This window comes from Mugil cephalus, chromosome 6 (assembly GCF_022458985.1).
Source record: "Mugil cephalus isolate CIBA_MC_2020 chromosome 6, CIBA_Mcephalus_1.1, whole genome shotgun sequence".
Lineage (NCBI taxonomy): Eukaryota > Metazoa > Chordata > Actinopteri > Mugiliformes > Mugilidae > Mugil > Mugil cephalus.
In genome coordinates this window covers 19,890,245-19,907,835 of record NC_061775.1, presented here as the reverse complement: position 1 = coordinate 19,907,835, position 17,591 = coordinate 19,890,245, and the positions used below count along the sequence as shown (strand labels likewise).

General features: G+C 41.2%; 1 protein-coding gene across 1 annotated transcript in view; it reads left to right on the top strand.

Moving 5' to 3' along the window:
• Window positions 1-17,591, top strand: part of LOC125009992 (contactin-associated protein-like 4) — a 93,582-nt gene that overhangs the window by 67,650 nt on the left and 8,341 nt on the right. The window contains exons 15-20 of the mRNA XM_047588327.1: window positions 1,155-1,282; window positions 1,991-2,161; window positions 7,865-8,083; window positions 11,627-11,866; window positions 14,495-14,719; window positions 16,864-16,997. Of these exons, the coding sequence (XP_047444283.1) occupies window positions 1,155-1,282; window positions 1,991-2,161; window positions 7,865-8,083; window positions 11,627-11,866; window positions 14,495-14,719; window positions 16,864-16,997 (1,117 nt within the window). The remainder of the gene's footprint in view (window positions 1-1,154; window positions 1,283-1,990; window positions 2,162-7,864; window positions 8,084-11,626; window positions 11,867-14,494; window positions 14,720-16,863; window positions 16,998-17,591) is intronic.

The window sequence follows — 17,591 nt, the reverse complement described above, 5'->3', positions numbered from 1 at the left end:
GTTTTTGTCTAGTCTTAAATACCTTTGAACCATTTGATGGATTGCTATTTAAAGAAAGCAGACAAAGTGGAGAACAACAAATTAGTTTGGTGGTCATGGTCAAATGGTCAAATTTCAAAGTAAGCCAGCAATTTAATTAAATTTAGTTTAATTTATTTAAAGCCAATGATTCAGTCAAACCAGTGTCGAAATGTTTCATATAAAGGTGAAAAGTCTTTTGTGACATTAACAGGCTATTACGCATGTTGTCACTCTTCACAGTAACAACACGTGCACGGTCCACACTTCATATTATTTTGTATCTTCCTGCATATACTGTTCAGCTCCGTCATTTAAAACCACATATGTCTCTTACTGTGCTTGATATTAATGTTGTGCACCACACACCAAGGCGAATTCCTTGTATCTGTAACATACGTGGAAATGAATCCCATCCACTTATTGTATACTGGCCTGGGAGTTTCTCTGTTTTCTCAAACCCTGTATTTAAATCTTGGTATCCATCCTGTAAGCATTTCTCTATTTAGGTCACCGTCTCCAATCCTGTGACCAATTCTGCACTTACACCCATTTTCCCATGTTGTAACCAATTCCGCTACTGTCTGCATAGCCAAAGGTCCTTTCTATTATCTCTCAGCCTAAATTTGTGTGACTGCCAATGTATTTTTTTTTTCTTTTAATAGACTTTCTCCTTCAGTCAATACCTCATCAGATTCACGGCTGCTGTACACACCCTCAGCCCTAGATTTTTTTTTTTTTACTACGTTCCTCAGGAACAAAGCAGACTGCTGGAATGTCGAAGCAGCACTGAGCCGAGCGAGCGCGACTGTGCAGATGAATCACTCAGCCCGCGTTCGTTCAGAAAACAGTTCTGCGAAACGTACCGCTAAACCACCGAGAACAAATGAGCGCGGTTGAGAGGTGCTGCGTCGGTAATCTAAATACAGTTTGTCCCACTTTTTCAAAACCACTGTTTGGTTTGAGTTCAGGGGGAGCGCAAGTTTTACGCCGTCTCCGCGTGCACGATCATTCGGCTTTCTAATGTTGATGTCTTGCTCAGCTCCCCCCCGCCTCATTCTTCCTCTTGTCTCTCTAACTCATTCCCCCTCCTTCCACTCAATATCCTCTTCCTCTTCTCTCCCCCCTTTCTCCAGGACTGATGACTCGGGCCTGCTCATCCACAAGGAGTCACTCCCAGTCAGGTCCCTGGTGCTGGGTGACCTCCATCGGCCGGGGTCGGAGGCTGCTTACAGAGTGGGACCCCTCCGTTGTCATGGAGACAGTAGGTCCACTCCAGCCGGTCAATGCTTTTCACAGAACTGCTCTCAACTACCATTTATCTTGAGTATCTAAAAGGCGTTTAAAAGGGGCAACTGGACGTGTAGAGTGGTGGGAAGTGGAGGTTTGAGTAGGAAACTCTGTGGCTTGTTTTCTGTAAGAAACGTCTTTTTGATTACCATGACCTGGATGACCGGGAACAGACAGACCTCGCGGATGTTTTTGATGGTAAATTACTCAACGGATACATTTTATTCAACCCTTAAATTATACAATGTCCCATTAAGTTAATGGAAAATCTGCGACAACAGATTACACTCGCTAATTAGGAGGCCGACATATAAAATATACAAAGATACATAACAAACAAGCGTGATACACTGTACCTTGCATTAATTGCTTTTAATTTCAGCACTCGGCTTAACGAGTAAGTAAATAAATGCCATGAAAGATAAATCAACGTAAATGAGATAGCTGGAGTAATGCCTTTGTTCATCTCGTGCTAATTAGCTGAATTGTTAAGTTCATTTGTTTACTACGTGATTTCCATCACACAGCCATCATAATGAGTTTTCTTTTAATAAGCTTTCCAAAGTCATTTGTCTACTCTCTGAAAAAAAAAAAGAAAACAACGATCTTACATTTCTTCATAAAAGAAAATAAAAAAAAGAATGTGAAGCATTTAAGGAGTGAGATTCTCTGTCTTTTGCAGAGAACTTTTGGAATGCTGCGTTTTTTGACAAGGAGACGTCCTACCTTCACTTCCCCACTTTTCACGGAGAGCTGAACGCGGACATCTCCTTCCTGTTCAAAACGACGTCGTCCTCCGGCGTCTTCCTGGAAAATCTGGGCATCAAGGACTTCATTCGGATTGAACTCAGCTGTGAGTGACAGCTTTTGCAGTTTAAGTTTGGGGTTGAAAAAAGCAATAGGGGAGGAGGAAGGGTGATATGATATGAATACTGGGAAATACAGAGGCTGCCTTCATTTTTGCATGTTTGATTAGAACTATTATTACTATAAGGCAGAGGATGAAATGAGGATACCTATCACACAACACTCTCCAAATAAGCATTAGATCAAGGTTCTCTAAACTTAAAATAGTAATTGATATGAATATGTGAGTTCATTTGACAAGATAAAATGATTTTTCTTCAATAGATAATGTAACCTAATAGTTACGCAACTCATAGTATCAAGTTAAAACAATAAATGAGCATTAGTTATAACCTTTTGAGGTTTTCTTCAGGTTCAGAGTTCACTCGCATCTTTAAGGCGGCAGGTGAACTTTTGTTTCCGAGTTTTCAGACAGCAGAGATTTTCTCTTCTTTTAATGCTTTTTTCCTCATTTTGGAAGAATGGGATGAAATGGTGTTTCCTTGTCACCATGTGACAGGATTCATGTCGCTGTTGCTATGCAACTGGCCAAACAACCGTATCACCTTGGACACTGATTTGCCAACTACTTTTGTTCATTTGTACGTAATGCTGATTTTGTTTTTTTTGTTTGTTTTTTTTATTACACTGTTTATTAGGTAATATTTATTCTTATTTTATTTCACTCTAATCTTATTTTATTTTGTCTTTCCTGTGGTTTTTAAGAGAATTACCTTTATGTGAAACAAAGCTGCCGTGACCAAGTAATTTCCCTCGTGGATCATTAAAGTCTAAATGTATTACAGTGTGGTAAGGGTTAAGGCTCCTTTAGAGTACTGGGTACCTAGACACCAAAACTTATGCACATAGCCAACACCGGTGCAAGCCACTTATACTCGTGCGCTCGTCCGTTTGGATGCCATATGCTTTGCCAAAGTCGAGTCCTACAAATTGGTGTATCTTACCCTTCCTCGATGTGTTCCATCTTTATTGATCCAAAATAATCAATTCAAAGATTGTGGAGATGGTGAAGCAGCCAGAAATAGTAAAGCAGAAATACACGAATACCAAGTGGACCAGTCTCAGCTCTTGTGGTCTGCGTTGCCTAAACTGCCTATTAGTGTTATTTAACTTGGATATGTGAGCTTCAGTCAGCATAACCACAGATTTGTAAAATGCGTTTTCTGACTCGTCTGCTGGAGACGGAAAGTTTCTATTTGCTCATCTAAAGTCTGGGTTTAAAACACAATAAGTGGACAGGTGCTTGAGAGCCAGTCACGGTCCAGTATGCAACAGGAAATCCAAAGCCTCTGACAGTGCTTTTTCTTTCGGACCTAATTATTCAGTACTTCCAACAGAGGAGCTTTCCCAAGGGACCAAGAACCTTTTGCGCAGACAGTACCAAGCCAGTGATTCAGCTGAAGAAACCAGTGATTAGATTTTATTTTCACTGTCCAAAGGTTGGTGAGCAAAGCCAGCAGAGTTGTGTTCCTTGGCTTGGAGGCACACAGTTGCCACGGCTGATTCTTCAAATTGTGCCGACTCAATAAGAAACCAGTTACTCCAGTGCTGATATCTTAACAATGGTCAGACATCTATTGTTTGTTATTAACATAGAGGGAAAAAAGTATATTAAAGAAAAAAGAGACGAGAAAATAAAAAGAGCTTGAACGAGCTGATGACGAGAGCTGCTGCTCGAGCAGGTTAAAGAGTGAAGGAACAAAGTGAGTTAAGTAGAAAATAAAACCCAATTCTCTGGTTGTTTCACAGCAGTTACGTTCCAAATCAGAAATAAATAACCGTTCACTGAGAAGACTGCGAATTTTCAGTCTCCTTTCCCACTTCTGCATATCTCCTTCTCATCCATCGATTCCATCTAACTTACTTGCCAATTCATTGGGTACACAAGTGAAAACAAATACGTTCTAATATAACGGTGCTGCGCAAATGCGTCTTAGCGCCAGGAAGGGTGTGGTATTCAGCATTTGTTTAAAATAACTGAAGGAGCTGTTTGTTCATTTTAGAGGCTGTGGTTTGTGGTGCTATTGAAATTTATTGTGTAGTACCGACACATGTTTTTATTATTCTGACAATCACATTTTAGTCTGCGTGCTTGGCTAAATAAGAGAAAAGACATCCGCCAAAATGATTATCCAGTTGAGTTAAAACCTTGCTGGCTGTGTTTCAACATAAACTGAACATTAGAACAGTCACAGAGGGCGATTTAGTGTCATGAATGTGTTCATTTTCACTATAGTCTACCTAATGTTTTAGGAAGTAGGTGTACACACACTGATCATCCACAACATTAAAGCCACTGACAGGAGAAAATAAATAACACTGATTATCTCGTGACAACACCAAGTTCTGCTGTGAAACTTTTGGACGTCGTATTCGTGTGGATGTTACTTAGCAATGACACTCACTGACGGCAGCAGCCACCCCCAGCAGGATGCACACAGTCATGGTTTCCATGGGATGCACTGGAATGAGCCCGATCCACAGAGGCCCCTCCTCTCAACCCACTGCTGATAACATGGCTGCAGCCAGTCAGCAGCCAGTTTCTAAGTGAAGTTGTACAGCAGAGCAGAGTTTACCCTTCCGCTGTCTGCGGCCCCGGTGAGGGATGATGTTTTGCACAGACACAGGTGTCACCGCTCTGCTAACTTCACCCCTAAATGTGGAGCGTGGGCATGCTGGCACAGTTGTGATGGATGAGTGGTGTCCGCGTGGCCTTCAGCTCAAAACCCTCTATTATAGGTTAAGTTTTCAGGCTGTTAGCGCAGTGTAAATGGGGAGATTAATGACCACAGCATGCTAATTATATAAACCTATTATTAGCAGATGCTTGCCGTCCATACCTTAACAAGAAAGGACGTTGACTTGGGTTTATGCCCATCAGAGGACAGAAAATACTGTTTAAATATTATGCTTCTCAATAGAACTAGAGCGTTTCCCTGCACAGTGAGGTGGAGAATGTACCAAAACACTAAGTTACTGCAGCTTCAACCGCAGTCATGGTACAACTACAGGTGAGAGTCCCAGCCTTTGTAATTGTCTCTTTGAGGCAGCCAAATGCTAAGCCCGTATGTTAACATAATTACAAGGACAATGATGCATATATTAACAATAAACTTTAGAAAAGTACTAACAATATATACTAAAAGCACGTTTAAAACTAATAAAAACTAAATGTAGAAAAATATAAAATTGAAAGAGTGGGTTGTAAGCACAAAGCGATAAATGAAATATTCATAACTGCTTTCCCATATAAAGTTTTAAGAAAGTATCTCAATAGTTTTGCACAGTCTGGAAGCTTTAATGGCAAAGCCCTGCTGTATTTATAATAAGAAGAGGGCCCCTGTCCTCTGAACTAAAAGAACATCCAGTCATGTAGGGAGTCAAGACATCCTTGATAAGTTTTGATAGTGCTAATTTGGGGCATGATCGGAATTTTTAAAGTCAGTGCTGAGCACATAGTCAGTGTGTTTTGGGTGACAAAGGGGTGAAAAAGGACAGAGCTGGAACATCCACACTTGGATTCTATTACCATGTTTCCTGTTGGTACTCCAGTAGAGTGGATGATGTCAGCATAAAGTGCACCACAGTAACCCATGAGGGAAACATTACCTTATGTAAATCAGCATACCATTACTAGATTGTCTATTAGCGCTTCTCCTCTAGAGGGTCGCTGAGGGGCTGGAGCCTGTCGCAGCCATCACTGGCCCAGAGTAACAACCAGGATATGTCATCCGACTATCACAAGGCTAACACAAGCAACCATTCACACCCCCATGCACCACACCAATGACTAAATTAGTATCATCAGTTCACCTAATGAGCATGTCTTTCTGACATATACCCTGCATAAAATAGCCCCTTTTGGCCAATGGGTTCAGACCCACAACCTTCTCATTTTGACGCATCAGTGCGTAACGGTGCACGCTCCAGTCTATCACAGGGCTAGCACAGAGAGACAGGCAACTATTCATACTCATACCAATGTATTTAGAATCAACAGTCAACCCTTATATTGTGTTAGTGTCACATTTGACCCATTTGCAAGTTAAAATGTGTTAAGAGTAAATTTTCCTAGTTCTTAGAATAGCTATTTTAATACAACAAAGGATTTTTATCACCATTTTAGTGCAATCTGAAAGTCTCTAGGTTCGGTGGTTAGCGCAATTTACATATGAGTGGTGTATTTGAAGATAAAAAGGTCTATTGGGCCAAAAAATAACATTTAATGCAGTGGATATGAATGCATAATAAGTTAGATATGGTTGGTGAAAAAACAATACTGGATGATAAACATTTTTTTGTTTTGTTTTGTTTGTTTTTTTTACAATTTTGGGCTGGATTAAGTCATGGGTCAATTTTGACCTGCTACCATCAAAAATGTGGGCAGCTTTCTGACACATTATAAGGGATGACCTAACAAGCATGTCTCTGTGTTCAGTTCAATCCAATTTTATTTTTATAGCGTCAATAAAGATACAAATTGTCTCAAGACGCTTTACAAAAACCAGCCTAAAGGCGACAGTGGCAAGGAAACAAACGGTATGGTGGGAGGAAGCCGGAGTATCCGGAGAGAACCCATTAAGATACAGACAGAACATAAACACTATGTAAATATGAAATATAAAAAATAAAGAAATTTAAATGTAAGATGTTAAAACTGATCCTTGTTTCTTGACGGTGCAGAATTGGCCCAAAGAAGATATTAACATGTTTGATACTAAACAGCTGTACTCAACAAATAGATATTGTAGCTGCAGTCTTCCTCTCCTGCCCAGAGCCGCTCTCTGAATCCTGTCAGATCCGTGTCCAGCTGTCTGTCCATCCTGCCAACAGATGGACTGGTGGGTGGACGTCATTTCACACTTCTGCCGACGTTGGATGACGGAGGGACGTGACTGTCTAATGGGTTTATTGAAAGATGGCGCAATCTGGAGCCCGACCAGCGAAACAGGCTTTATCTAAATTAACAACATGACAGGAAAAAGACTAGATAATTAAAACAACAACAAGAATTACAACAACAACAAACAAAAAAAATCGATATTTATTTATAGCTGCATTCTACTAAGATAAAAAAAAAATCTGGCAAGTTGAATCGAGTTGTCGCTCCGCTCCACTCTTTGGATCTAATTACATGAAAAATACTTCTGATTTGCGAAAAGTCGTACATTTAATTTGGACTACAAGGACCACAAGGACTGCTGCTACCCAGTTTTTGTATTTATTTGACTGTGAATAGTTGGGAAAAGAAAAAAAACTGACAGTAAACATGAGGCGAGAAAAAGAAAGTGTCCTGCAATTGGGCCCAAATTACGCCGATCGTCCGTCATGTTCAGTTTTGAATGTTACTTTGAAGGAACTTTAAGAACAAATTAGTAAAATCCTTGACCTGAGCTGGCTTTGTTTCTTCGGATAAATTAATTGGTGTCACCCAAAAACACATTTTAACGTAAATAAAACACGGTTAATACACTTACTCTTAATGACAGTGAACATCCTTGCACACATTGTCGGTTTAAGGCTGCAGAAGAAACTGCAAAACCATCAGAGGACCAGATTATTATGGGTCATTCAGGTTTTCTACTGATTAAGAAAGACTGAACGACGCCTGCAACAACAAGTCGCGCTCACTCTTCTGCTGCGACAGTCAATCGTCAAAACGCAAGTGTAACGATCCTCTCCTCTCCAGCTTCCACGGAGGTCGTTTTCTCCTTCGACGTGGGGAACGGGCCGCTGGAGGTGCGCGTGGAGGCGAGCCTCCCGCTGGATGACAACCGGTGGCACAGTGTGCGCGCCGAGCGGAACGTGAAGGAGGCGTTGCTGCGTGTGGACGATTTCCCCGCCGCCACCCAGGAGGCCCCCGCAGACGGACTCATTCATCTGCAGCTCAACAGCCAGTTATTCATAGGTGAGGAGTTGGAGTGTGAATTTGTCTGTTTCCGCCTGGCCTCGAAAATGTTGGGCGCGTGAGGAAACTTTAAAGCGAGTTAAAGCTTTTGCAGTGTTATGTTTAACTTTAAAAAAAGAGAGAGAGGGAGTCAGGGTTAGTTTAAGGTCATCACGATTAGATCATTCACCTCATTAGCCGGTGCCTCGTCTTCTCTTCTCTTATCTCAGACTCCAGGCACACAGCAAACTCTGTCTACAAGCACATCAGAAGAACCACTGGCTTCCACCATCTTTACCAGTCTTTTCAGATAACATTGTGAGATCAATGTCCCACACAGGAGGCACGACACAATATTAGGAAGGTGGTCATAATGTTATGCCTGATCGGTGTATATGCCTATGTTTGGCTACAGGCACACAGATGGGAAATACTGAAATGACTGAATAGGTATCACCAAGGGATAAACCAAATAACTCAAATCAGGAACACTTTGAGAAGTTACCAAAGGCAACATACTAAAACTTAGTATCAAAATAAACTTTCATAAACTGTTTCCTTTTACACTCCTCTCACTTTCTCATGTCTGTCACAGACTTTTGTGAGTTTCCTGCTCAGGCGTTAACTGTGTTTGAGGGCTTGGAAATCCATCGCGTATTATGCAGCTTTATCTCTCTGCAAACACTGCGGACATATGTTCCTTCGTAAACAGCCACTTTGCAGAGAAAATCAGCAAATAATGAGACTGGAGAGATGCAGAGAGATGGAGGTGAGAAGTGACTGGCGGACTGTGTTAAGCTAATAATCCTCTGTGAGCAGCTTGAAAGCGGTCGCCGTGAGTCTCTCTCCTCGCAAAACGTGGAGAAACGTCCCTGGCTGCTGTTTACCAGCAATGCGACGCCAAATCATATTCGGATGGAGATGTGATTATGGCGGATTATGAAAGAGAATACTTCCTGAAAAGGGTGTTTGTCTTTGTCTTGATTTACAGCAGAACATCGCTATTTGTGTGTTCTTGTTGTTGGGGTTTTTTTTTTGGTATCTTCCTGGAGAATTATAGTTGAACCCAAAATGTTAAGAGCCTGCACCCTGCAAAACCAGAAATCTGCAGAGACATCTGTATTGCTATAAATACTGCGTCCCGTTTCGTAATATATAAAATTGCCTTGTATAACTTAATAAGAATAGATATCCCATAGTTTGAATTAATAAGCCGTATTATTGCCTTTGGGTGTATTTATACGACGAAAATTATTCCGGTGCAGCTTAATTTATTGCCACAGGACATAATTAATATTGTATACACAGTGTAACATGGACTGAAATTAATGCTCACAATAATAAGTTGCTGTTATGTCTCTTACAAAACGTCTGATAAGGTATTTTGTTGCTGGAAGGTGTGTTCATCATTGTGTATGTTGTGTAATGGTCTACATTTCAATCAAGTCACAAGAACAAAAGCCCTGTGATGATGCATGGTGCAAAAGGAAGAAGCCACATAAGAACGTGAGGAGCTGGTGAGCTGCTGTCCAAAGGGGGAGATACTCAACGTCCAGCTCATTAAAAGACACACAGAGAGTGAAGTCAAACCGGTGGGTTAGCGGTTTGTGAACCTTACAAACGCTGCAGAACAATGCACTTTAATTAAGAATGGAATTATGGTTTGCTTTTCTTTTAACTCGTCAGAAAAAAAGCAGGTTGCATCTACATCTTGCGTGCACACTTTTGCATGGAGGGTCTGACAAAAATGCTCCCGGTGCATCCTCCCTTGGTGATGCTTTATGCTTTTCTTTGGCGCCCATCACACTATTAAGGTTTTGTAGCTTAATAATAATCCTTCTTGCGCTCTCAAAGCGTCTATAACCTCCTTTTTATTTTTATTTGTTGTTGATTATTGTTCCTGTCTTTAGTAATTCAATTGTATATTTAGAACTGATAATAAGTTGCACACACAGGAATTTATACCTCCTTCCTGCTAACCTTTTGAAAAATATGAGGGGGCATTTCGCACTTTTGCAAGAAACAGTTTCACTTTGTCTTGTTAAACCTGCTCAAAGAGCTCGTTTGGTCCTTAACACGGCACGTACGTGTGCAGTCGCTCCTCGCCAGGTGCACAGGTGGGAGGAAATAACGCTGTAGTTCTTAAACTTTACACAAACCACTTTTAATTAATCATTCCCCAGCCTGTGGATGCATTTACATCGACGTACAGAATTAGCATTTATTTAGTCTGAAACCTGAAATGTCAGTAACACAGTCTGTGAATAAAGAGCCACTCTGCACCTTTCAGGCAAACATGTAATTTCCCAGAGAAGAGTCTTTTAAAGTAGCTGCCATCAGGCGACGCTCTGATTGACTCCGCTTTTTCCGGGCGATGAGACCAGTGATGTGTCTGATTGAGAATGAATTTATCAAATCCTGAACTGAATGTATTTATTATTCATAATACCCTCTAATTTACTTCAGCCAGAACTTCTGCACTCTGCGCTGCCACGTGCACCTAAATAGCAGCTGTGCGCATGACCCGACAAGACTCACCGCTCTGATTACGACAGGGCTCACGATTGTTTTGTGCTCTAGCGCAGTGAAGTGTGAACTTAAAACTACTTAAACGGCTGAAATTCCCGCTGTTATGCGCGTTTTTTCTTTCTCCTGCGGCTCCTGTCCTGTCCGTTTCCTTCCCTCAGTCAGAGGTGGCATCCAACAGGAAACTGCCATGGCACTTTTATCCGAGGTGCAAGTTAGATTTAATCCCTTCTTTTCAGCCACACCAGTGCTCTAAAATATTCACACTATCCCTTTTAGATCCAAATTAAATAGAATTTTGCTTTGCTTGTGCTTTAGCCCTCGCAGTCAAACTTATCTACATCAGGTCGTTTAAAGAGTGCTTAATTAAATTTCCCACCCCGCGTGCTCTTAATCAGTTGTCTGTGTTTTGCAACTGCGGAAGGAAACTTAAGGGTTCGAGATTTTGTGGCACGGGAAGGCTCCTCTAGCTGAACGTTTGAAGCCTTACTTGACTCCGACTGTGAGATTAATACCCTGCCAGCTCCAATCTGTGGAAACAACTGTCACGCATGGATATAAAATAAGATGTCGCCAGCATGGAACTCCAGGAGGAATGTAGTTTTGCCAAGTCTAAACCGCGTGAGGTTGCTGCACCAGAATCTTAATTGTCAGGTGAAAGGAGAAAGTGGAAAGAATGAATATCAGACACCAGATGGCTCATCAGCCGAGCAGTTATCCAATCAGCTGCCCGGGCCGGTGCGTCCGTGTCTCTGCCCCGAGGAGCAGACGCGGCCTTGTCGCGCTGCGGTGTCAACATGTGGCCGTCAATCACAATTTACTGCAGAGGAGACAGAAAAAGAGATTTACAGTCAGTCAATGAGAGGGGAAGCGTGACGGCTTTTACTCTGCTCCTGGTGTGGTAGTTTGTATTTTGAACCACCACTAAATCATATTTTATGATTTTTCTCTTCCTCTTCTCCGTGTGTTATACTTTTCGCCTTGATGCGAGTAGAAAACTTTTATATTAATAGTAATATTCTAATTTTGTGTTTGCAGGAGGCACTGCATCTAGACAGAAAGGCTTTCTGGGCTGCATCCGCTCTCTGCAGCTGAACGGTGTGACTCTGGACTTGGAGGAGAGGGCGAAGATTACCCCCGGGGTCCGACCTGGATGCCCGGGCCACTGCAGCAGCTACGGTCTGCTTTGCCAGAACCAGGGTCGCTGTGTGGAAAAAGCCAGCGGTTTCTCCTGCGACTGCGGCCAATCGGCTTACACCGGAGCCTTCTGTCATAAAGGTACAGAAATCTGCATATTTCCACCAGTAAAACGGGATTCTTGGATGTTTGTGTCTCTAAAATTATGTTTTTAATGTTTCTGAAATACGCTTTTGGATGATTCAACAAAAGTGACTAAACTGTCTTTCTTCTTTTTTTTTTTCCAACTTTATTGATTGAACATTTTGAACATTCTGGACAGACAGTGTGATATACAGCCTAAATCCAAAAAAAATAAATAAATAAAAATAGTTAACATTGATTCCTCACTACCATACAGGCCAATCGCTTGCAGGGGGGAAAACAAGATTTAAAAAAAAAAACTGGAGACTGAAATAGATACAAAAAAAAACATTTTAATTAAAAAAAAATAGATAAAACAGGGGGAAAAAAAAACAAAATAGACAAAATAATTAATCTTTCTTTCTTTCTTTCTTTCTTTCTTTCTTTCTTTCTTTCTTTCTTTCTTTCTTTCATCTTTCTAAAAGCCACTAGTAACTAATGTTTGTCCAATAACAGCCTTTACAGACAAAACTAAAATAAGAAAAGACTAAACTGAAAGCGTCAAGGAAACTTGGTCTGATATCGTCTTGATACTGAAAAGAAACCTCTCCACGCATTTCAGTTTTATATATAATGTACCTATAAGATATCAGGTTGCAACGCTATGTATAATACAGACGACACATGTTTAACGCCTTAAGAAGTAACTTGTAGCGTTTTTGTCAATATAGCTTTTTTAACTAATGGGTTTATACCCCCCCCATCCCCAATATTCAATACTCAATAGTGACTAAGTCATTGTTCAATTTATAAAAAACAGTAGTAACTGGGACTTAATTCAAAAAGTTCTGTCCACCTACAGCCTTTACAGACTAAAACTTTTAAAAAGAAAAGGCTTTACATTATAAATTAACAGGACCTATAAGGTATCAGCTTGTACCCATAGGTACAATAGAGACAAAATACGTCTAAAGCCTTTAGACGTATTCTCTCATATGGTGCCAGTACAATATTATGGTTTGTTTGAACAGCGGCTGCTTTTTATTGCAGCTCAGTCTGTGCATCCTTTCCAGAGACTCTCCAAATGAAGAGGAAGGGATTTGTTTTGCCAGTTTGATGTGGCAGCAGTCAGAAGCAGTGACATCAGACAAGCTCTCAGGAGATTAACACCTACATCACACCCACAGAAGTCTCTCATTACTGCATACATTTTGCCATTAGTTGAATCCCTATCCCAAGTATCTGTAAATTAAGACGAATGACCCGTCTCGTTTGTCAGATGAGCGACGGTTTGTTGTTTGTTTCGAGCAACGGTTCCTTGATTTCACTTAACGTTACACAAAAGACTGCTACAAATAGACATAATCAGCTTTTGCCAGCTACTGGATTTAAGACAAATGCCTCGAGATTGTCGCTACATGTCCAGGGTAAAAGGTTAGTGTCACATCCAGCTGAAAATCAGATAATTTGCATTATTAGAATCAGAATCAACTTAATTGCCAAGTACGTTTGCACAGACTAATACTTTCCTGTGGTAGTACGATAAGCACAAGCATAACACCATATAAAAATATAAATAAAAGAGAAACTGTACAGACTGTGCATGAAGAAATCCATAAGCAAAGTGTGTTAATTTAATACATATGGGAGGCAACATGATGAACAGTGCTTGTTCATGTGCTTGACACACATACATTCAGTGTGGTATATTATTGTAACGCTGTTCAGGGTTTTGTTTTGTAAGTTTAAACATAAACTTACAAAGTGCATGAAAGATCTCAGGCCTGGGAAATAATCTAGTTAGTGCATCGTATGTCACAACAGATGATGGAACACGGTTTGTATTTTTGGTTTGGAAATGGTAAAATAAAAAACACAACAGTGATAGACTATCATGGGCTTTGACAGATGCCGTTTGCAGGACAGTTGCTTTCCAATCCAGATTTCTGATTATAACTCATTCAGGCAAATAGCTGGAATGAAAACTACAGCACGATGACTCCAAATGCGGAAAGTTTTGATTCAACTGTAACACTTTACCTGAAGCCCCGGTGCTTCATTGAAGAGGAGACAGATCAGCACTATTGATCCCTCGCGTCTGTCTCATTTGCTGTCTGTACAGCTCGGCCTCATTTTGAACGGGTCCAGCAGTGGAATTACCTTAAAGGACTCGTGTAGCTTTAGTGTGCGACCACGTGACTGAAAGTCAGCATCGTGTCAGTTTCAGCCAAACAACCCGCAAAGGAACAGAGACGCATTTGATGAGAGAAAATGTTTTACGCGTAATTTCCGAGTCTTTCGTCTTTGCTGATAGTTCTCATTTGAAAATGCAGTATTCTGTTCAATTGTCGTGCCCCGTCCTCTAAAAATAGAAAGTATGTTAATACTGAACTGCAAAATAAAGACAATGTCGAAGCTGCGCATCGGTACAAAGTGGTGTTTCATGTAAACACGCTCAAAATACTTTTTATTCTGAAAACGATCATTTGACCTCATTAATGTTTCATCAAAGCCTCTGAAATCCTCTAATCTCAACCATTGTGCTTTTTCTAACTAAACCCTGCGACGTGAACTGTAGCGCTAACTCTGCTGTTAAACCATTTAGTTGTATAAATGCAAGTCCCCGGTTAACTTTGCGACTCTCAGAGTTTTCAGCCAGCTTCAAGTCGACAACGTCCGTCGCCTACATCCTCAAAGAGCCCTTTGAAGTGAGCAGGAACAGCAGCGCCGTGCCCTCATCCATCTACTCGGACGTCACGCTGAGAGGTGAGAGCATCTCCCTGAGCTTCAGGACCAGCCAGAGTCCCGCTCTGCTGCTCTACGTCAGCTCTTTCTACAGAGAGTACCTGAGCCTGCTCATCAACAAACACGGTGAGGACACTCAGATGGCCCGTCCGTCTGTATACTTGTTTGGACGAGATTGCTCAGTTTTAATTCATCTCATCATTTCCCATCTTTCATGCAAGCAATTTCTTCTGTTCTGCCTCCCCCACTGCCTGCATCCTCCTCCTCCTCCTCCTCCTCCTTGTTTGGATTCAGTCTGTCATCTTCTTCTGCCTCCTTTTTTCATGCATCTCATGCTAAATGATAATTCTCTTTTTTCACAGGGGGGAAAGCTATCTTGCAATTGTAATTATTTATTGTATTCATCTTATGATCACTCACATCACTGCAGAGCTTTACACTGTTTCATTTCTCTGCAGCTGTTCTTGCTCAGTCTAATAGGATTCGTCATCATCGACTGCCTAGGACAATATGTCATGACTTATTTTTAACACGAAGAGGTGTGCTCAAGTGTTGGAGATTTCTTGTGTCATTTTGCGATCAAAACTTCCGCTAGAAATAATTAGATCTGCCCTTAGAAGTCATTAAAAACATACGCTTTTATAGATGTATATTACTGCTCTGAATAAACTCCTGCTGCTCACAGTTGCAACATGTTTGTTTTTTTTAATGACTGGGGTAAATCAGAAGCGTAGCAGGTTGTGAGCTGATCAAGTGATCATCGTGAATCTGCGCTCTCGCTGAAGGATCCAATTACATCTCAGAGGAGAGGTTTATCTCGGCTTTGCTCATGTGTCTTGAAGCTGCAGCCGCCGCTGAACACACACACACGAACACACACACTGCACGCTCTGAGCCACTCGCTGAGGTTTCTGACAGACTCTTTGCCTTCTCTAACGCAATTTATTTTCTTTTTTTTTAATATAAAAATCTGGCATTATGATAAGGGAATAGCTGTCCGTTTGAGTGCAGTTAAAATGAATAGGACGGAGTATTTAGTATTGTGTGTGTTTTGATTTGAGGAAAGATAAGATATAAGAGAAGTCTGCAGAACATTCAGATAATCTCAGGGCCATAGGACTGAAGCTTTAAATGTAAAAAAAAAGAAGTTAAATTAATTTTACGTAATTGAATGTTTTTCTCAGATAAAGTATTAATCCTCAAAGTATTAAACGGCTTGCAGCTTTGTGATTCGGAAGCTGGTATCTGGGAACATTCAGATGTGAGATATTAAAGGTTCTTTCTTTGAAGCAGTCAATGCGTACAGTATCTGCTAAGGTGCGCAGATTTCTGTGTGAAATGGCTCGAATGCTAAGTTAATTAAATTCACCGCGGCCCTTTAACTGTAGAAAGCTCCGTACCAGGTGGAAACATTTAAATGTGAGCACAGATGTACATCTTTTGACTTAACGGTGGCTGCGTTTCTTCAACCGTATCGAAATCACGGGCGGCACTGAGATGTCTGCATGGGTTCTCTCCGGCTTCCTCCCGCCATCCAAAGACACGCTCGTTAGGGTTAATTGGAAATTCTGAATTGGCTGAAGGTGTAAGTGAGAAAAGTTGTCTGTCCCTCCGTGTTAGCCCTGCGATAGACTGGAGATCTGTCTACCCCAATGATGACAAGCGGTTACAGAAAATGAATCAATGAATGAATATTGAATTCATTCCAACAAGAAACTCAAGCTGTTTACACGATAATGTTTTTACTGTGGCCACTGTAGAGAGTTGAACCTGTTGGAAGAAGTTTTCTTACTTAAAATGCTTTATTCATCAAACAGAAGAAGACGACTGAGACGGACCAGCATACTCGATGACACTGCCCTCATTCTTCTTCTCAGATTGTAGTTTTGCTACCTCCCTGCTTCTGCCCCTCAGACATAAAGTATTAATTCCAGAGAGACACGATTGCATCAGTGGTTTCCCAGGCGCTAATATTTTCCCATTGAACGTATTATCAGAGGCTTTCACCGCCCGTCTCAATCTGATAGAAAACTCCCTCACAGCGGGCCAGTCTCTTCTGACTGACTGCCCTGATTAAGTCATCCTAAGTAACAGAACATGGTTTCAATAGTGTACTCACAAACAAGTCTCCATCAATATCAGTTGAAACACAGGTTAGCTCTATGCTTCCCTTAGCAATCATTTTAAAGACATTTTTGAGTCAGCTTAATGATTTTTTTGCACGTTTCGCCGGTTCAGTGAGGCTCTTCTTGTTTTGTGTCTCCGTGAAGATGAGCTGGAGCTGAGGTACAAGTTACACAGCAGCAGAGATGCGGAGGTGTTGAGCAGCAGAGTCATGAACCTGGCTGATGGACGCCTGCACACGGTGACCGTCAAGCGTCTGGCAGACAGCGTCTCCATGCAGGTAAAAAAAAATAATAAAAATATGGATATTTTACGCCGTGTCACACAGATCAGGGCTGAGTTTTAGACATGGGTGAGCCAGGCTGTCACTACTACCTGAAAGGGCATCAAAGAGGTGAAACTTGTATTTATTATTTTTTTCCTCATGGCTCAATCTGCTTTTCAGTGTAAATCCAAACTGTGCTCACATTGCTCTGAACACCTGCTGCTGAGAGGAGTCTGTAGGCAGGCTGTTGTCGGCCTGCAGTCATATCTTTAATTGAAGCTGCTGGGTGATGCGTAGTTCATGACTCGTCGAGTTACTCTCCTGTCTCCCGCTACAAATGAATCCTGTACATAGATGTATGCTGCATATAGGTGTATGCTGCCACCGCATGCTATACTATATGTGACACGCCATCATGTGAGAATTCGATCAATGTTTCTTATCTTGTATATTAACTGCATGCTGTCTGAACTTTTCTACCTCATTTTTTATGTATTTTATCCTGTGAAGCTCTTTGTGAGTCTTCTCTCCGAGAAGTGCGATATAAATAAAATTTACTACTTACTCACGCTCCAGTCAGAGATTAGTCCTAAACTGACAGACATCGAA